Genomic DNA, 21449 nt, shown 5'->3' on the forward strand with positions numbered 1-21449 from the left:
GGTATTTGAGCTGCAGTTTATAATGTGCTTATATTCCATGCTGATATTATCAAATCAAAATGACATTACCCCTCCTAGTCTGAACCTGACATGTACTCCAGCAGCTGCATCAATAAGTCCTGCCTGTAAAAAAAAACATCAATGACAACTTTAGACGGATCCCATATTACAGTGGTCTCCAACCTGCGGCTCTCCAGCTGTTGCGAAACTAGAACTTGCAGTTGGGAGTTGTAGTTTCACCACAGTTGGAGGGCAACACGTTGGGGACCACCACTATTTGCATTGTAATACTTATTGTGCAACTTTTTTCTCTCTCCTCCATTGTAGGATATGTTCTAGTATCCAATACGCTTATGTCGTTATATTCATGAATGAAATTTAATTGTTTACTAAAAGATTAGAGAATTTAACAACTAGCAATTCCACAGATACTCCCTTTAGGTAAGGCCCCTTCACACAGGCCAATCAATGGGCGAAGGAGTGTTCGCATAGATGCTCGTTCCTGATCATTGCCCTGTGTAAACAGGGCAGCGATCAGCCGACAAACGAGCAAACTAGCAGATTTTTTATGTGTATACTGGAGATGTGCTACCGACAAGATGCATAATGTATAGGGATGAGCGATCGTAATAACGATCGTTCACCCCCTTACATTTCAATCATTGCACTGTTTAAATGGAGCAAATGAGCGCTAATTGACATGCTGTTATTGTCATTCGGCGCTCGTTGGGAAAACCACCTCAACTGTCAGCGTGTAGTTCTATGTACATTTTTTAATTGCTTCCTCTTTAAAGAGAACCTATCTCCTCCCCATACATGTGCAGCATGCAATGGTGAAGGCTGCACAAACTCTGGGGCAGTTTACATTTTTTTTCTACCTCCCTCCGTTATTTAGATATCGGTGCCGTTATATTTGGCGCCTGTAAAGGGAAGTGTCCATATATATATATATATATATATATATATATATATATATATGGTATGTATGTGTATGGTGTATGTATATATATATATATATATATATATATGCACATATATATAATATATATGTTTATGTATAGTACATATAATGTATCATGAGCCAGGGCTGTAACAGCCCTGGTCATGAATACGGTTGGAAACAGAGCAGGACAATTAGCATGTCCCTGCTTTGTTAGGAAACCATGGAGACAAGGGATAGTTATCCCCTGTCTCCATTTCAAGTCTCCCGCGCGCACGGACTGTCTCGTGCGGGCTCTCATGAGTCGGCTGGTGATACATTATCACCATGCCGACCCATGCTAGCCTGGGGCAAGCGCCACTCTCCCCGCTGCGAGCGTACCGACAGGGTTAAATAGCCCTGCTTCGGTACGCTCAGGAGCCGAGCTCAGGAGCCGAAGCTGAAGAAGATCAGCTGAGAGCTGCCTGCCTGCCTGCCTCACACACACATCACGACGGCTCAACTCTCTCTCTCTCCTCCAAAGACCTGGGTTCCTGCTGCTGCCTCTGCTGCTCCACAAAGTCACGCTAAGTATCAAGTGTAGCAGCAGCTACACTTAACCCTGTCTCTCCTGCTGTAACCCTTGCTTCCCTGAGTTAACCCCTTGATACTGTCCCTACTGTCCCTGAGTTAACCCTTGCTGTCCCAGAGTCCCTGAGTTAACCCTTGCTTCCCTGAGTTAACCCTTGCTTCCCTGAGTTAACCCCTTGCTTCCCTGAGTCCCTGAGTTAACCCCTTGCTGTCCCAGAGTCTGTCCCAGAGTCCCTGAGTTAACCCTTGAGTCCCTGAGTTAACCCTTGCTTCCCTGAGTTAACCCTTGCTTCCCTGAGTTAACCCCTTGCTCTCCCTGAGTAAGTTAACCCCTTGCTCCCCCCAAGTTAACCCTTGCTGTCCCAGAGTCCCAGAGTTAACCCTTGCTGTCCCAGAGTCCCTGAGTTAACCCTTGCTGTCCCAGAGTCCCTGAGTTAACCCTTGCTGTCCCAGAGTCCCAGAGTTAACCCTTGCTGTCCCAGAGTCCCTGAGTTAACCCTTGCTGTCCCAGAGTCCCTGAGTTAACCCTTGCTGTCCCAGAGTCCCTGAGTTAACCCTTGCTGTCCCAGAGTCCCTGAGTTAACCCTTGCTGTCTGTTTTACACAGTAACCCATTCCCCTTGTTCCTCCTTATCCCGTATTAACCCTTAGTGTATAGGGAAAGTTATATTAGGAGGTAGTGGGATAGAGATAGAGAGCGTGTGAGAATCACAAGTAACTTATGTTTATTGTGTTGTAACGTAACTGTATTCTGTGTATGTTTATGTAAGTGGGTGGCGGTATAATATCTTGATACCGTGTTTATACTGTAAGGTGATTAGTTACTGTATTATACATATGAGAGTGATTACTGTATGTTAATAAATATTACCTTTATTCACTATACGGTCTTATTCCCTTGAGTAGCCGCTAAAGCAATTAGATCGACGTTAGTATAAGGAAAAGGTAGGGGAACTAGGCATAACCCTAGTGACCCTAATTATAAAGGCGGTAGTAATAGTGGGTGCCACTAACCAGTGAATCCCGTTATCACCCCTCCCCTTTTACATTTGGCGAGCCAGCCAGGAGGCTATATGTATATATATTTTATATATAGCCCTTTTACATTTGGCGAGCCAGCCCATACTGCTTTCAATTGTTTCTGTCTTTTGTACAATAAAGTTGTGTTAAAACGTGAACTGCAGATAGGCGGCGAGGCGTGGACAGGTAACGTACATACACGGTGTAGTGTTGGGTTATACTGTGCGCCTAGACCTTTTTGAAGTTCAGACAAGTAACACAATTTTATTTAAGGCTTGATACAGGATATAATTGATCAGCGAACCTATTGTTTTTTGTTTTATTTTCTGAGGTATTAACGTCTTTTATTTTGCTTTGCGGCGTGCTGCTCTACGGCGACGAATCGTCGGGCGAGCAGCTTATACAAAAGAGTTTGCAGAAGTATCAACGTCGGTGTTCTTCCGGTGAAGTCCAGCTGATCGGGAAAAGGCGTTCCGGAAGAAAAGGACCTTTTTCAAAACAGCGGGTGACAAGGAGGACAACGCAGACGGAGATGACTTCTGGAACAGTGAGTATGGACTTCTCCACACTTAAACACCTCGCCAAAAACAGTAAATTTAATCCAGTAACACCCACGACATACAAGTCAGCAGGAATGCTGTGGTCCACTCTGCTGGACGAGGCTTATGCACATGATAAGTTGTGTATTAGCAAGAGGAGTGTTCTTAACAAAACCTCCAAACGTCTCCACATGCTCGCTAAATTAATCTGTGTGTATGAGGAGACGTGGAAACCTGATCACTCAGAAATGAAGAGTGATTCCCCAAATCTTCACTGCCAGTGTTGTGCCAACAATGTGAAGCAGGTTTGTGATTTGCAGACACAACTGGCAGAGAATGTCCAATGTAGAGATCAGCAAATTTCCATGCTGGAATCGCAGGTGATAGATTTGAGAAATCATGGTGATGATATTGATGCACAGCTGACTGGGTCTTATGCTGTGATCAATGCGTTTAAGGTTAAGGCAGCATCTACGGATGCCATCATTGCCAAGTTGAATGATGAGCTTGCTGCTAGGTCACAATTGGTTGCCAGTATGCAAAACATCATAAAAGATTTCTCAAAAATGTTACCGGCCTTGTCTTTTTCAAGGCCTGATTCTGCTGTAAGTTTGCCCTCTACAGGGCAAAAAGGGGGGAGTAATAAGAGTGATGGATCAGATGTCACAAATCGTGATCCCATCCGGAATCCTGAAGGTAACATTGTTACGAAAGTGTTACGCAGATGTAAGCGTACGATATTTAGAAGTGCGTCCCTAGCCATGCAGAACTTTAAGAGATCATGCACTGCTGACTGCCCTAAGTCCAGCAGAGCATGTACTGTTAAATGTTTTGCATGTGCCGGATCAGGCCACATTGCGAAGTACTGCGAGTCTTTGAGTACTAAGAAATGTGGACCTGTTAAATGCTTTAAATGTGGTCAGCTGGGACATATTGCGAGGAACTGCCACGGCATAAGCAACCATGGAAAGCCCAGTGAAATTGCAATAGAAAATGGCCACGTCAGAACAAAACGTGGATTTAGACAAAATGGCTGCACAAGAGTCTCCTTACAGCCTTATGTGCTCCGCCACGTGCTCAAGGGTCTAAATGACCAACCACAACCAGGGAGGAGTTTAGGAAGTTGGCCATAAATTGCATGTTCAGTCTGGTGTTACGTCTGTAATGGTTGTTTATGGTCTGTTGTGTTTGTCCCCAGTTGTCCGTTTGTTTTCATTTGTGTTTTTATTTTGTGGTTCTTTCACATATTCTTTTGTGGTATATCCCTGGTTATCAGTAATATGTATTTATACTATATGGGTGTTGCCTGTATTTATAATGCATAATTAGAAAACCACTCCAGGAAAACAACTGGAGAATCAACCATTGGATAGTGGTGTATTTGTGCCCAATGTTTTAATTGCTCTCTATTAGGATAACGTTGAAGTTGTTATTATACTGTGAACTCAGGTTGGGCGGTGCGAACAGGTAACATAAGTTCACGGTGTAGTGTTTTATGTTATTCTGTGCACCTAGACCTGGGGGGTTCAGACAGGTAACACAACTTCATCTGAGGCCTAATGCGAGTGCAATTAAATACAGCGAATAACAGTATGGCTGATTCTTTTGTGTTTAACTGGAGTTAGGAAACTTTGGACAGGGGGAGGTAACCCTGGCATTACACCCATATCTTGATTTTAAGATAATGGGTTTGGTAAGACAGGGATATAGTTTCACAAACCTGAGAATTGTGAGGAACCACAAAAACAGTGCTTCATCCACAGCTCCCCTCGGATATCCTGACCTATACCAGTGTTGGGATACCGAGGGGTCCTGTGAGATGAAGGCCAACCCAATACCCTCTTCGAACTTAAAATACATAGGTCAAGGATATTGGTGCTGGTATCAAATACAGAACGTTTCATATACTATCCACGCGACTAACTGCACCGAAAGAGGCATACTCCTCCCCGGAGCATACTGTACCCTTAATCCCGTATTAGGCGTTGATGTGGCGAATCAAAAGGGAAGAACTCCGGTGACACCTGAAAAAAGGCTCGACATCCGTCCAGACACCCCTGTGAGACTCCAGACGATTCCTCTTGGGTTTGGCATCGAACTAAGAAATCTCCTGCTAGACTTCAATGAGGAAGAGGATATCGTGGAGAAACTGAAAGATTCCCAACACCAAGCCACTATTCAGTTGGAACATGACACTAAAAAGATCACAGGAATTGTGAACAACCTTGACGCGGACGCGGAAGTGTCTTGGTGGGAGAGCTTGTTCGGATATAGTCCCAAGGCCACTTCCTTCTTCAACTTGCTCATCCACCCAGTGATAATCCTTCTCACTCTTGTGGCGATTATGTACGTTGGACTGTTCTGCGTCTACCGACGAATGAAAGGACTGGTTGACCAAATACAACGAGGTCAAGCAGAAAGCCACGAATACATTCGTAGACGGGGTCTAAGGACATAGTGATACAGTCCTGCGACCCAGAATTGTTTATTATTGTATGTGTATATATATATTTTTAAAGTGTAAATCTTAATCAATGGGTCGTACAAAATTTTCAAGGTGTACATATAGACATTCTAGGTGTTGATATGTGTCTGCAACATAGGCATACTCAGTGAGGACGCGCCCGTCCCACAGCGAGTGTGTGTACGTGTAGGCGGGTATATATTTACAGCCTGTTGTCACCCCATTTGCATGTGTACCTTGCACGTGTTTATGGAGGAGTAGTATGAGATGCTGTTTGAGCATGAATCTCTATATGTACATATACCTATGGTTGGTGGGGGAATATTTTTGTATGTTTGGTTATTTTTCACTTTGTTTGTATGATTGGGTAGTGTGTAGGTAACCTTAGGGACAGGTAAGGTATTCACACACCCTTGTAGGTATTTGCCACCTCAACCTGAGAACTGGTATGGTCAATATGATGATGGATTGAATGTCAGAGGGGAAATGGAAGGCGATGCTCCACCCCACAGTAGATTCCTGGGTACCAAGACCTCACCTCCTCCTCGGGGATGATAACCTGCCATGATGAAGACCTGGATATCGGCCCACAAAGATTGTTTCGTCTTCAATCAAGATGCTGGGAAAAGTTGGAAAAGTAATGGATCACGTACAAAAGGTTGTTGAAAGGCGGACTAAGCCATTCCAAGGCTGACCATATGAGGGCACAAGTAGCCTTACACGGGTCGGCATGCTAAAATTGGATCGGCCACTGGAAAGACCTGCTGACGCCACTTAAGAGGAAGAAACTCCAAGCAAGAAAGAACAAGAAATCTGCGGTTCATGGACTTTGAGATTTTCAAATGAGCTTTGTTCGTTTGATGAGCTTTGAGGCTTCATTCTATGGACTGTGAGTTTATTTTCAACTTCGTCTGATGAGCTTCGAGGCTTCGTTCTATGGACTATGTCGTCTGATGAGCTTCGAGGCAACTTCGTCTGATGAGCTTCGAGGCTTCGTTCTATGGACTATGAAGGTTTCTTCGTTCTATGGACTATGAAGGTTTCTTCGTTCTATGGACTATGAAGGTTTCTTCGTTCTGTGGACTATGAAGGTTTCATTTCAACTTCGTCTGATGAGCTTCGAGGCTTCGTTCTATGGACTGTGAGTTTTATCTCAACTTCGTTCTATGGACTAGGAGATTTAATTTCATCTTCATTCTGTAAACTTTGAGGTTTCGTTTCTTTGGACACTAGACTCCAGAGTCAGAGGACTGGCGGGAAGGTGTCCTTGAGGAGATAGCTGATGTCGAATATCTAGGTCTAATAGTATACTTCCTTCCATCTCAGACCATTACCAGTATCCGGGGAGGTTGAGGGGGTAAATAGAACCCCACAAACACTTCCCCAAATTGCATTGTCGAGTCCCCGACAACAGGGGGATTGTAAAGGGAAGTGTCCATATATATATATATATATATATATATATATGGTATGTATGTGTATGGTGTATGTATATATATATATATATATATATATATATATGCACATATATATAATATATATGTTTATGTATAGTACATATAATGTATCATGAGCCAGGGCTGTAACAGCCCTGGTCATGAATACGGTTGGAAACAGAGCAGGACAATTAGCATGTCCCTGCTTTGTTAGGAAACCATGGAGACAAGGGATAGTTATCCCCTGTCTCCATTTCAAGTCTCCCGCGCGCACGGATTGTCTCGTGCGGGCTCTCATGAGTCGGCTGGTGATACATTATCACCATGCCGACCCATGCTAGCCTGGGGCAAGCGCCACTCTCCCCGCTGCGAGCGTACCGACAGGGTTAAATAGCCCTGCTTCGGTACGCTCAGGAGCCGAGCTCAGGAGCCGAAGCTGAAGAAGATCAGCTGAGAGCTGCCTGCCTGCCTGCCTCACACACACATCACGACGGCTCAACTCTCTCTCTCTCCTCCAAAGACCTGGGTTCCTGCTGCTGTCTCTGCTGCTCCACAAAGTCACGCTAAGTATCAAGTGTAGCAGCAGCTACACTTAACCCTGTCTCTCCTGCTGTAACCCTTGCTTCCCTGAGTTAACCCCTTGATACTGTCCCTACTGTCCCTGAGTTAACCCTTGCTGTCCCAGAGTCCCTGAGTTAACCCTTGCTTCCCTGAGTTAACCCTTGCTTCCCTGAGTTAACCCCTTGCTTCCCTGAGTCCCTGAGTTAACCCCTTGCTGTCCCAGAGTCTGTCCCAGAGTCCCTGAGTTAACCCTTGAGTCCCTGAGTTAACCCTTGCTTCCCTGAGTTAACCCTTGCTTCCCTGAGTTAACCCCTTGCTCTCCCTGAGTAAGTTAACCCCTTGCTCCCCCCAAGTTAACCCTTGCTGTCCCAGAGTCCCAGAGTTAACCCTTGCTGTCCCAGAGTCCCTGAGTTAACCCTTGCTGTCCCAGAGTCCCTGAGTTAACCCTTGCTGTCCCAGAGTCCCAGAGTTAACCCTTGCTGTCCCAGAGTCCCTGAGTTAACCCTTGCTGTCCCAGAGTCCCTGAGTTAACCCTTGCTGTCCCAGAGTCCCTGAGTTAACCCTTGCTGTCCCAGAGTCCCTGAGTTAACCCTTGCTGTCTGTTTTACACAGTAACCCATTCCCCTTGTTCCTCCTTATCCCGTATTAACCCTTAGTGTATAGGGAAAGTTATATTAGGAGGTAGTGGGATAGAGATAGAGAGCGTGTGAGAATCACAAGTAACTTATGTTTATTGTGTTGTAACGTAACTGTATTCTGTGTATGTTTATGTAAGTGGGTGGCGGTATAATATCTTGATACCGTGTTTATACTGTAAGGTGATTAGTTACTGTATTATACATATGAGAGTGATTACTGTATGTTAATAAATATTACCTTTATTCACTATACGGTCTTATTCCCTTGAGTAGCCGCTAAAGCAATTAGATCGACGTTAGTATAAGGAAAAGGTAGGGGAACTAGGCATAACCCTAGTGACCCTAATTATAAAGGCGGTAGTAATAGTGGGTGCCACTAACCAGTGAATCCCGTTATCACCCCTCCCCTTTTACATTTGGCGAGCCAGCCAGGAGGCTATATGTATATATATTTTATATATAGCCCTTTTACATTTGGCGAGCCAGCCCATACTGCTTTCAATTGTTTCTGTCTTTTGTACAATAAAGTTGTGTTAAAACGTGAACTGCAGATAGGCGGCGAGGCGTGGACAGGTAACGTACATACACGGTGTAGTGTTGGGTTATACTGTGCGCCTAGACCTTTTTGAAGTTCAGACAAGTAACACAATTTTATTTAAGGCTTGATACAGGATATAATTGATCAGCGAACCTATTGTTTTTTGTTTTATTTTCTGAGGTATTAACGTCTTTTATTTTGCTTTGCGGCGTGCTGCTCTACGGCGACGAATCGTCGGGCGAGCAGCTTATACAAAAGAGTTTGCAGAAGTATCAACGTCGGTGTTCTTCCGGTGAAGTCCAGCTGATCGGGAAAAGGCGTTCCGGAAGAAAAGGACCTTTTTCAAAACAGCGGGTGACAAGGAGGACAACGCAGACGGAGATGACTTCTGGAACAGTGAGTATGGACTTCTCCACACTTAAACACCTCGCCAAAAACAGTAAATTTAATCCAGTAACACCCACGACATACAAGTCAGCAGGAATGCTGTGGTCCACTCTGCTGGACGAGGCTTATGCACATGATAAGTTGTGTATTAGCAAGAGGAGTGTTCTTAACAAAACCTCCAAACGTCTCCACATGCTCGCTAAATTAATCTGTGTGTATGAGGAGACGTGGAAACCTGATCACTCAGAAATGAAGAGTGATTCCCCAAATCTTCACTGCCAGTGTTGTGCCAACAATGTGAAGCAGGTTTGTGATTTGCAGACACAACTGGCAGAGAATGTCCAATGTAGAGATCAGCAAATTTCCATGCTGGAATCGCAGGTGATAGATTTGAGAAATCATGGTGATGATATTGATGCACAGCTGACTGGGTCTTATGCTGTGATCAATGCGTTTAAGGTTAAGGCAGCATCTACGGATGCCATCATTGCCAAGTTGAATGATGAGCTTGCTGCTAGGTCACAATTGGTTGCCAGTATGCAAAACATCATAAAAGATTTCTCAAAAATGTTACCGGCCTTGTCTTTTTCAAGGCCTGATTCTGCTGTAAGTTTGCCCTCTACAGGGCAAAAAGGGGGGAGTAATAAGAGTGATGGATCAGATGTCACAAATCGTGATCCCATCCGGAATCCTGAAGGTAACATTGTTACGAAAGTGTTACGCAGATGTAAGCGTACGATATTTAGAAGTGCGTCCCTAGCCATGCAGAACTTTAAGAGATCATGCACTGCTGACTGCCCTAAGTCCAGCAGAGCATGTACTGTTAAATGTTTTGCATGTGCCGGATCAGGCCACATTGCGAAGTACTGCGAGTCTTTGAGTACTAAGAAATGTGGACCTGTTAAATGCTTTAAATGTGGTCAGCTGGGACATATTGCGAGGAACTGCCACGGCATAAGCAACCATGGAAAGCCCAGTGAAATTGCAATAGAAAATGGCCACGTCAGAACAAAACGTGGATTTAGACAAAATGGCTGCACAAGAGTCTCCTTACAGCCTTATGTGCTCCGCCACGTGCTCAAGGGTCTAAATGACCAACCACAACCAGGGAGGAGTTTAGGAAGTTGGCCATAAATTGCATGTTCAGTCTGGTGTTACGTCTGTAATGGTTGTTTATGGTCTGTTGTGTTTGTCCCCAGTTGTCCGTTTGTTTTCATTTGTGTTTTTATTTTGTGGTTCTTTCACATATTCTTTTGTGGTATATCCCTGGTTATCAGTAATATGTATTTATACTATATGGGTGTTGCCTGTATTTATAATGCATAATTAGAAAACCACTCCAGGAAAACAACTGGAGAATCAACCATTGGATAGTGGTGTATTTGTGCCCAATGTTTTAATTGCTCTCTATTAGGATAACGTTGAAGTTGTTATTATACTGTGAACTCAGGTTGGGCGGTGCGAACAGGTAACATAAGTTCACGGTGTAGTGTTTTATGTTATTCTGTGCACCTAGACCTGGGGGGTTCAGACAGGTAACACAACTTCATCTGAGGCCTAATGCGAGTGCAATTAAATACAGCGAATAACAGTATGGCTGATTCTTTTGTGTTTAACTGGAGTTAGGAAACTTTGGACAGGGGGAGGTAACCCTGGCATTACACCCATATCTTGATTTTAAGATAATGGGTTTGGTAAGACAGGGATATAGTTTCACAAACCTGAGAATTGTGAGGAACCACAAAAACAGTGCTTCATCCACAGCTCCCCTCGGATATCCTGACCTATACCAGTGTTGGGATACCGAGGGGTCCTGTGAGATGAAGGCCAACCCAATACCCTCTTCGAACTTAAAATACATAGGTCAAGGATATTGGTGCTGGTATCAAATACAGAACGTTTCATATACTATCCACGCGACTAACTGCACCGAAAGAGGCATACTCCTCCCCGGAGCATACTGTACCCTTAATCCCGTATTAGGCGTTGATGTGGCGAATCAAAAGGGAAGAACTCCGGTGACACCTGAAAAAAGGCTCGACATCCGTCCAGACACCCCTGTGAGACTCCAGACGATTCCTCTTGGGTTTGGCATCGAACTAAGAAATCTCCTGCTAGACTTCAATGAGGAAGAGGATATCGTGGAGAAACTGAAAGATTCCCAACACCAAGCCACTATTCAGTTGGAACATGACACTAAAAAGATCACAGGAATTGTGAACAACCTTGACGCGGACGCGGAAGTGTCTTGGTGGGAGAGCTTGTTCGGATATAGTCCCAAGGCCACTTCCTTCTTCAACTTGCTCATCCACCCAGTGATAATCCTTCTCACTCTTGTGGCGATTATGTACGTTGGACTGTTCTGCGTCTACCGACGAATGAAAGGACTGGTTGACCAAATACAACGAGGTCAAGCAGAAAGCCACGAATACATTCGTAGACGGGGTCTAAGGACATAGTGATACAGTCCTGCGACCCAGAATTGTTTATTATTGTATGTGTATATATATATTTTTAAAGTGTAAATCTTAATCAATGGGTCGTACAAAATTTTCAAGGTGTACATATAGACATTCTAGGTGTTGATATGTGTCTGCAACATAGGCATACTCAGTGAGGACGCGCCCGTCCCACAGCGAGTGTGTGTACGTGTAGGCGGGTATATATTTACAGCCTGTTGTCACCCCATTTGCATGTGTACCTTGCACGTGTTTATGGAGGAGTAGTATGAGATGCTGTTTGAGCATGAATCTCTATATGTACATATACCTATGGTTGGTGGGGGAATATTTTTGTATGTTTGGTTATTTTTCACTTTGTTTGTATGATTGGGTAGTGTGTAGGTAACCTTAGGGACAGGTAAGGTATTCACACACCCTTGTAGGTATTTGCCACCTCAACCTGAGAACTGGTATGGTCAATATGATGATGGATTGAATGTCAGAGGGGAAATGGAAGGCGATGCTCCACCCCACAGTAGATTCCTGGGTACCAAGACCTCACCTCCTCCTCGGGGATGATAACCTGCCATGATGAAGACCTGGATATCGGCCCACAAAGATTGTTTCGTCTTCAATCAAGATGCTGGGAAAAGTTGGAAAAGTAATGGATCACGTACAAAAGGTTGTTGAAAGGCGGACTAAGCCATTCCAAGGCTGACCATATGAGGGCACAAGTAGCCTTACACGGGTCGGCATGCTAAAATTGGATCGGCCACTGGAAAGACCTGCTGACGCCACTTAAGAGGAAGAAACTCCAAGCAAGAAAGAACAAGAAATCTGCGGTTCATGGACTTTGAGATTTTCAAATGAGCTTTGTTCGTTTGATGAGCTTTGAGGCTTCATTCTATGGACTGTGAGTTTATTTTCAACTTCGTCTGATGAGCTTCGAGGCTTCGTTCTATGGACTATGTCGTCTGATGAGCTTCGAGGCAACTTCGTCTGATGAGCTTCGAGGCTTCGTTCTATGGACTATGAAGGTTTCTTCGTTCTATGGACTATGAAGGTTTCTTCGTTCTATGGACTATGAAGGTTTCTTCGTTCTGTGGACTATGAAGGTTTCATTTCAACTTCGTCTGATGAGCTTCGAGGCTTCGTTCTATGGACTGTGAGTTTTATCTCAACTTCGTTCTATGGACTAGGAGATTTAATTTCATCTTCATTCTGTAAACTTTGAGGTTTCGTTTCTTTGGACACTAGACTCCAGAGTCAGAGGACTGGCGGGAAGGTGTCCTTGAGGAGATAGCTGATGTCGAATATCTAGGTCTAATAGTATACTTCCTTCCATCTCAGACCATTACCAGTATCCGGGGAGGTTGAGGGGGTAAATAGAACCCCACAAACACTTCCCCAAATTGCATTGTCGAGTCCCCGACAACAGGGGGATTGTAAAGGGAAGTGTCCATATATATATATATATATATATATATATATGGTATGTATGTGTATGGTGTATGTATATATATATATATATATATATATATATGCACATATATATAATATATATGTTTATGTATAGTACATATAATGTATCATGAGCCAGGGCTGTAACAGCCCTGGTCATGAATACGGTTGGAAACAGAGCAGGACAATTAGCATGTCCCTGCTTTGTTAGGAAACCATGGAGACAAGGGATAGTTATCCCCTGTCTCCATTTCAAGTCTCCCGCGCGCACGGATTGTCTCGTGCGGGCTCTCATGAGTCGGCTGGTGATACATTATCACCATGCCGACCCATGCTAGCCTGGGGCAAGCGCCACTCTCCCCGCTGCGAGCGTACCGACAGGGTTAAATAGCCCTGCTTCGGTACGCTCAGGAGCCGAGCTCAGGAGCCGAAGCTGAAGAAGATCAGCTGAGAGCTGCCTGCCTGCCTGCCTCACACACACATCACGACGGCTCAACTCTCTCTCTCTCCTCCAAAGACCTGGGTTCCTGCTGCTGTCTCTGCTGCTCCACAAAGTCACGCTAAGTATCAAGTGTAGCAGCAGCTACACTTAACCCTGTCTCTCCTGCTGTAACCCTTGCTTCCCTGAGTTAACCCCTTGATACTGTCCCTACTGTCCCTGAGTTAACCCTTGCTGTCCCAGAGTCCCTGAGTTAACCCTTGCTTCCCTGAGTTAACCCTTGCTTCCCTGAGTTAACCCCTTGCTTCCCTGAGTCCCTGAGTTAACCCCTTGCTGTCCCAGAGTCTGTCCCAGAGTCCCTGAGTTAACCCTTGAGTCCCTGAGTTAACCCTTGCTTCCCTGAGTTAACCCTTGCTTCCCTGAGTTAACCCCTTGCTCTCCCTGAGTAAGTTAACCCCTTGCTCCCCCCAAGTTAACCCTTGCTGTCCCAGAGTCCCAGAGTTAACCCTTGCTGTCCCAGAGTCCCTGAGTTAACCCTTGCTGTCCCAGAGTCCCTGAGTTAACCCTTGCTGTCCCAGAGTCCCAGAGTTAACCCTTGCTGTCCCAGAGTCCCTGAGTTAACCCTTGCTGTCCCAGAGTCCCTGAGTTAACCCTTGCTGTCCCAGAGTCCCTGAGTTAACCCTTGCTGTCCCAGAGTCCCTGAGTTAACCCTTGCTGTCTGTTTTACACAGTAACCCATTCCCCTTGTTCCTCCTTATCCCGTATTAACCCTTAGTGTATAGGGAAAGTTATATTAGGAGGTAGTGGGATAGAGATAGAGAGCGTGTGAGAATCACAAGTAACTTATGTTTATTGTGTTGTAACGTAACTGTATTCTGTGTATGTTTATGTAAGTGGGTGGCGGTATAATATCTTGATACCGTGTTTATACTGTAAGGTGATTAGTTACTGTATTATACATATGAGAGTGATTACTGTATGTTAATAAATATTACCTTTATTCACTATACGGTCTTATTCCCTTGAGTAGCCGCTAAAGCAATTAGATCGACGTTAGTATAAGGAAAAGGTAGGGGAACTAGGCATAACCCTAGTGACCCTAATTATAAAGGCGGTAGTAATAGTGGGTGCCACTAACCAGTGAATCCCGTTATCACCCCTCCCCTTTTACATTTGGCGAGCCAGCCAGGAGGCTATATGTATATATATTTTATATATAGCCCTTTTACATTTGGCGAGCCAGCCCATACTGCTTTCAATTGTTTCTGTCTTTTGTACAATAAAGTTGTGTTAAAACGTGAACTGCAGATAGGCGGCGAGGCGTGGACAGGTAACGTACATACACGGTGTAGTGTTGGGTTATACTGTGCGCCTAGACCTTTTTGAAGTTCAGACAAGTAACACAATTTTATTTAAGGCTTGATACAGGATATAATTGATCAGCGAACCTATTGTTTTTTGTTTTATTTTCTGAGGTATTAACGTCTTTTATTTTGCTTTGCGGCGTGCTGCTCTACGGCGACGAATCGTCGGGCGAGCAGCTTATACAAAAGAGTTTGCAGAAGTATCAACGTCGGTGTTCTTCCGGTGAAGTCCAGCTGATCGGGAAAAGGCGTTCCGGAAGAAAAGGACCTTTTTCAAAACAGCGGGTGACAAGGAGGACAACGCAGACGGAGATGACTTCTGGAACAGTGAGTATGGACTTCTCCACACTTAAACACCTCGCCAAAAACAGTAAATTTAATCCAGTAACACCCACGACATACAAGTCAGCAGGAATGCTGTGGTCCACTCTGCTGGACGAGGCTTATGCACATGATAAGTTGTGTATTAGCAAGAGGAGTGTTCTTAACAAAACCTCCAAACGTCTCCACATGCTCGCTAAATTAATCTGTGTGTATGAGGAGACGTGGAAACCTGATCACTCAGAAATGAAGAGTGATTCCCCAAATCTTCACTGCCAGTGTTGTGCCAACAATGTGAAGCAGGTTTGTGATTTGCAGACACAACTGGCAGAGAATGTCCAATGTAGAGATCAGCAAATTTCCATGCTGGAATCGCAGGTGATAGATTTGAGAAATCATGGTGATGATATTGATGCACAGCTGACTGGGTCTTATGCTGTGATCAATGCGTTTAAGGTTAAGGCAGCATCTACGGATGCCATCATTGCCAAGTTGAATGATGAGCTTGCTGCTAGGTCACAATTGGTTGCCAGTATGCAAAACATCATAAAAGATTTCTCAAAAATGTTACCGGCCTTGTCTTTTTCAAGGCCTGATTCTGCTGTAAGTTTGCCCTCTACAGGGCAAAAAGGGGGGAGTAATAAGAGTGATGGATCAGATGTCACAAATCGTGATCCCATCCGGAATCCTGAAGGTAACATTGTTACGAAAGTGTTACGCAGATGTAAGCGTACGATATTTAGAAGTGCGTCCCTAGCCATGCAGAACTTTAAGAGATCATGCACTGCTGACTGCCCTAAGTCCAGCAGAGCATGTACTGTTAAATGTTTTGCATGTGCCGGATCAGGCCACATTGCGAAGTACTGCGAGTCTTTGAGTACTAAGAAATGTGGACCTGTTAAATGCTTTAAATGTGGTCAGCTGGGACATATTGCGAGGAACTGCCACGGCATAAGCAACCATGGAAAGCCCAGTGAAATTGCAATAGAAAATGGCCACGTCAGAACAAAACGTGGATTTAGACAAAATGGCTGCACAAGAGTCTCCTTACAGCCTTATGTGCTCCGCCACGTGCTCAAGGGTCTAAATGACCAACCACAACCAGGGAGGAGTTTAGGAAGTTGGCCATAAATTGCATGTTCAGTCTGGTGTTACGTCTGTAATGGTTGTTTATGGTCTGTTGTGTTTGTCCCCAGTTGTCCGTTTGTTTTCATTTGTGTTTTTATTTTGTGGTTCTTTCACATATTCTTTTGTGGTATATCCCTGGTTATCAGTAATATGTATTTATACTATATGGGTGTTGCCTGTATTTATAATGCATAATTAGAAAACCACTCCAGGAAAACAACTGGAGAATCAACCATTGGATAGTGGTGTATTTGTGCCCAATGTTTTAATTGCTCTCTATTAGGATAACGTTGAAGTTGTTATTATACTGTGAACTCAGGTTGGGCGGTGCGAACAGGTAACATAAGTTCACGGTGTAGTGTTTTATGTTATTCTGTGCACCTAGACCTGGGGGGTTCAGACAGGTAACACAACTTCATCTGAGGCCTAATGCGAGTGCAATTAAATACAGCGAATAACAGTATGGCTGATTCTTTTGTGTTTAACTGGAGTTAGGAAACTTTGGACAGGGGGAGGTAACCCTGGCATTACACCCATATCTTGATTTTAAGATAATGGGTTTGGTAAGACAGGGATATAGTTTCACAAACCTGAGAATTGTGAGGAACCACAAAAACAGTGCTTCATCCACAGCTCCCCTCGGATATCCTGACCTATACCAGTGTTGGGATACCGAGGGGTCCTGTGAGATGAAGGCCAACCCAATACCCTCTTCGAACTTAAAATACATAGGTCAAGGATATTGGTGCTGGTATCAAATACAGAACGTTTCATATACTATCCACGCGACTAACTGCACCGAAAGAGGCATACTCCTCCCCGGAGCATACTGTACCCTTAATCCCGTATTAGGCGTTGATGTGGCGAATCAAAAGGGAAGAACTCCGGTGACACCTGAAAAAAGGCTCGACATCCGTCCAGACACCCCTGTGAGACTCCAGACGATTCCTCTTGGGTTTGGCATCGAACTAAGAAATCTCCTGCTAGACTTCAATGAGGAAGAGGATATCGTGGAGAAACTGAAAGATTCCCAACACCAAGCCACTATTCAGTTGGAACATGACACTAAAAAGATCACAGGAATTGTGAACAACCTTGACGCGGACGCGGAAGTGTCTTGGTGGGAGAGCTTGTTCGGATATAGTCCCAAGGCCACTTCCTTCTTCAACTTGCTCATCCACCCAGTGATAATCCTTCTCACTCTTGTGGCGATTATGTACGTTGGACTGTTCTGCGTCTACCGACGAATGAAAGGACTGGTTGACCAAATACAACGAGGTCAAGCAGAAAGCCACGAATACATTCGTAGACGGGGTCTAAGGACATAGTGATACAGTCCTGCGACCCAGAATTGTTTATTATTGTATGTGTATATATATATTTTTAAAGTGTAAATCTTAATCAATGGGTCGTACAAAATTTTCAAGGTGTACATATAGACATTCTAGGTGTTGATATGTGTCTGCAACATAGGCATACTCAGTGAGGACGCGCCCGTCCCACAGCGAGTGTGTGTACGTGTAGGCGGGTATATATTTACAGCCTGTTGTCACCCCATTTGCATGTGTACCTTGCACGTGTTTATGGAGGAGTAGTATGAGATGCTGTTTGAGCATGAATCTCTATATGTACATATACCTATGGTTGGTGGGGGAATATTTTTGTATGTTTGGTTATTTTTCACTTTGTTTGTATGATTGGGTAGTGTGTAGGTAACCTTAGGGACAGGTAAGGTATTCACACACCCTTGTAGGTATTTGCCACCTCAACCTGAGAACTGGTATGGTCAATATGATGATGGATTGAATGTCAGAGGGGAAATGGAAGGCGATGCTCCACCCCACAGTAGATTCCTGGGTACCAAGACCTCACCTCCTCCTCGGGGATGATAACCTGCCATGATGAAGACCTGGATATCGGCCCACAAAGATTGTTTCGTCTTCAATCAAGATGCTGGGAAAAGTTGGAAAAGTAATGGATCACGTACAAAAGGTTGTTGAAAGGCGGACTAAGCCATTCCAAGGCTGACCATATGAGGGCACAAGTAGCCTTACACGGGTCGGCATGCTAAAATTGGATCGGCCACTGGAAAGACCTGCTGACGCCACTTAAGAGGAAGAAACTCCAAGCAAGAAAGAACAAGAAATCTGCGGTTCATGGACTTTGAGATTTTCAAATGAGCTTTGTTCGTTTGATGAGCTTTGAGGCTTCATTCTATGGACTGTGAGTTTATTTTCAACTTCGTCTGATGAGCTTCGAGGCTTCGTTCTATGGACTATGTCGTCTGATGAGCTTCGAGGCAACTTCGTCTGATGAGCTTCGAGGCTTCGTTCTATGGACTATGAAGGTTTCTTCGTTCTATGGACTATGAAGGTTTCTTCGTTCTATGGACTATGAAGGTTTCTTCGTTCTGTGGACTATGAAGGTTTCATTTCAACTTCGTCTGATGAGCTTCGAGGCTTCGTTCTATGGACTGTGAGTTTTATCTCAACTTCGTTCTATGGACTAGGAGATTTAATTTCATCTTCATTCTGTAAACTTTGAGGTTTCGTTTCTTTGGACACTAGACTCCAGAGTCAGAGGACTGGCGGGAAGGTGTCCTTGAGGAGATAGCTGATGTCGAATATCTAGGTCTAATAGTATACTTCCTTCCATCTCAGACCATTACCAGTATCCGGGGAGGTTGAGGGGGTAAATAGAACCCCACAAACACTTCCCCAAATTGCATTGTCGAGTCCCCGACAACAGGGGGATTGTAAAGGGAAGTGTCCATATATATATATATATATATATATATATATGGTATGTATGTGTATGGTGTATGTATATATATATATATATATATATATATATATATGCACATATATATAATATATATGTTTATGTATAGTACATATAATGTATCATGAGCCAGGGCTGTAACAGCCCTGGTCATGAATACGGTTGGAAACAGAGCAGGACAATTAGCATGTCCCTGCTTTGTTAGGAAACCATGGAGACAAGGGATAGTTATCCCCTGTCTCCATTTCAAGTCTCCCGCGCGCACGGATTGTCTCGTGCGGGCTCTCATGAGTCGGCTGGTGATACATTATCACCATGCCGACCCATGCTAGCCTGGGGCAAGCGCCACTCTCCCCGCTGCGAGCGTACCGACAGGGTTAAATAGCCCTGCTTCGGTACGCTCAGGAGCCGAGCTCAGGAGCCGAAGCTGAAGAAGATCAGCTGAGAGCTGCCTGCCTGCCTGCCTCACACACACATCACGACGGCTCAACTCTCTCTCTCTCCTCCAAAGACCTGGGTTCCTGCTGCTGTCTCTGCTGCTCCACAAAGTCACGCTAAGTATCAAGTGTAGCAGCAGCTACACTTAACCCTGTCTCTCCTGCTGTAACCCTTGCTTCCCTGAGTTAACCCCTTGATACTGTCCCTACTGTCCCTGAGTTAACCCTTGCTGTCCCAGAGTCCCTGAGTTAACCCTTGCTTCCCTGAGTTAACCCTTGCTTCCCTGAGTTAACCCCTTGCTTCCCTGAGTCCCTGAGTTAACCCCTTGCTGTCCCAGAGTCTGTCCCAGAGTCCCTGAGTTAACCCTTGAGTCCCTGAGTTAACCCTTGCTTCCCTGAGTTAACCCTTGCTTCCCTGAGTTAACCCCTTGCTCTCCCTGAGTAAGTTAACCCCTTGCTCCCCCCAAGTTAACCCTTGCTGTCCCAGAGTCCCAGAGTTAACCCTTGCTGTCCCAGAGTCCCTGAGTTAACCCTTGCTGTCCCAGAGTCCCTGAGTTAACCCTTGCTGTCCCAGAGTCCCAGAGTTAACCCTTGCTGTCCCAGAGTCCCTGAGTTAACCCTTGCTGTCCCAGAGTCCCTGAGTTAACCCTTGCTGTCCCAGAGTCCCTGAGTTAACCCTTGCTGTCCCAGAGTCCCTGAGTTAACCCTTGCTGTCTGTTTTACACAGTAACCCATTCCCCTTGTTCCTCCTTATCCCGTATTAACCCTTAGTGTATAGGGAAAGTTATATTAGGAGGTAGTGGGATAGAGATAGAGAGCGTGTGAGAATCACAAGTAACTTATGTTTATTGTGTTGTAACGTAACTGTATTCTGTGTATGTTTATGTAAGTGGGTGGCGGTATAATATCTTGATACCGTGTTTATACTGTAAGGTGATTAGTTACTGTATTATACATATGAGAGTGATTACTGTATGTTAATAAATATTACCTTTATTCACTATACGGTCTTATTCCCTTGAGTAGCCGCTAAAGCAATTAGATCGACGTTAGTATAAGGAAAAGGTAGGGGAACTAGGCATAACCCTAGTGACCCTAATTATAAAGGCGGTAGTAATAGTGGGTGCCACTAACCAGTGAATCCCGTTATCACCCCTCCCCTTTTACATTTGGCGAGCCAGCCAGGAGGCTATATGTATATATATTTTATATATAGCCCTTTTACATTTGGCGAGCCAGCCCATACTGCTTTCAATTGTTTCTGTCTTTTGTACAATAAAGTTGTGTTAAAACGTGAACTGCAGATAGGCGGCGAGGCGTGGACAGGTAACGTACATACACGGTGTAGTGTTGGGTTATACTGTGCGCCTAGACCTTTTTGAAGTTCAGACAAGTAACACAATTTTATTTAAGGCTTGATACAGGATATAATTGATCAGCGAACCTATTGTTTTTTGTTTTATTTTCTGAGGTATTAACGTCTTTTATTTTGCTTTGCGGCGTGCTGCTCTACGGCGACGAATCGTCGGGCGAGCAGCTTATACAAAAGAGTTTGCAGAAGTATCAACGTCGGTGTTCTTCCGGTGAAGTCCAGCTGATCGGGAAAAGGCGTTCCGGAAGAAAAGGACCTTTTTCAAAACAGCGGGTGACAAGGAGGACAACGCAGACGGAGATGACTTCTGGAACAGTGAGTATGGACTTCTCCACACTTAAACACCTCGCCAAAAACAGTAAATTTAATCCAGTAACACCCACGACATACAAGTCAGCAGGAATGCTGTGGTCCACTCTGCTGGACGAGGCTTATGCACATGATAAGTTGTGTATTAGCAAGAGGAGTGTTCTTAACAAAACCTCCAAACGTCTCCACATGCTCGCTAAATTAATCTGTGTGTATGAGGAGACGTGGAAACCTGATCACTCAGAAATGAAGAGTGATTCCCCAAATCTTCACTGCCAGTGTTGTGCCAACAATGTGAAGCAGG

General features: G+C 44.5%; 1 protein-coding gene across 2 annotated transcripts in view; it reads right to left on the reverse strand.

Moving 5' to 3' along the window:
• C2H11orf65 (chromosome 2 C11orf65 homolog) overlaps positions 1–21449 on the reverse strand; it is a 110844-nt gene that overhangs the window by 68996 nt on the left and 20399 nt on the right. For both annotated transcript variants that reach the window (XM_075851595.1, XM_075851594.1), the window contains exon 4: positions 70–123. In XM_075851595.1, coding sequence (XP_075707710.1) covers positions 70–123 — 54 coding nt within the window. The remainder of the gene's footprint in view (positions 1–69; positions 124–21449) is intronic.

Source organism: Rhinoderma darwinii, chromosome 2 (genome assembly GCF_050947455.1).
Source record: "Rhinoderma darwinii isolate aRhiDar2 chromosome 2, aRhiDar2.hap1, whole genome shotgun sequence".
In the NCBI taxonomy this organism is placed as follows: domain Eukaryota; kingdom Metazoa; phylum Chordata; class Amphibia; order Anura; family Rhinodermatidae; genus Rhinoderma; species Rhinoderma darwinii.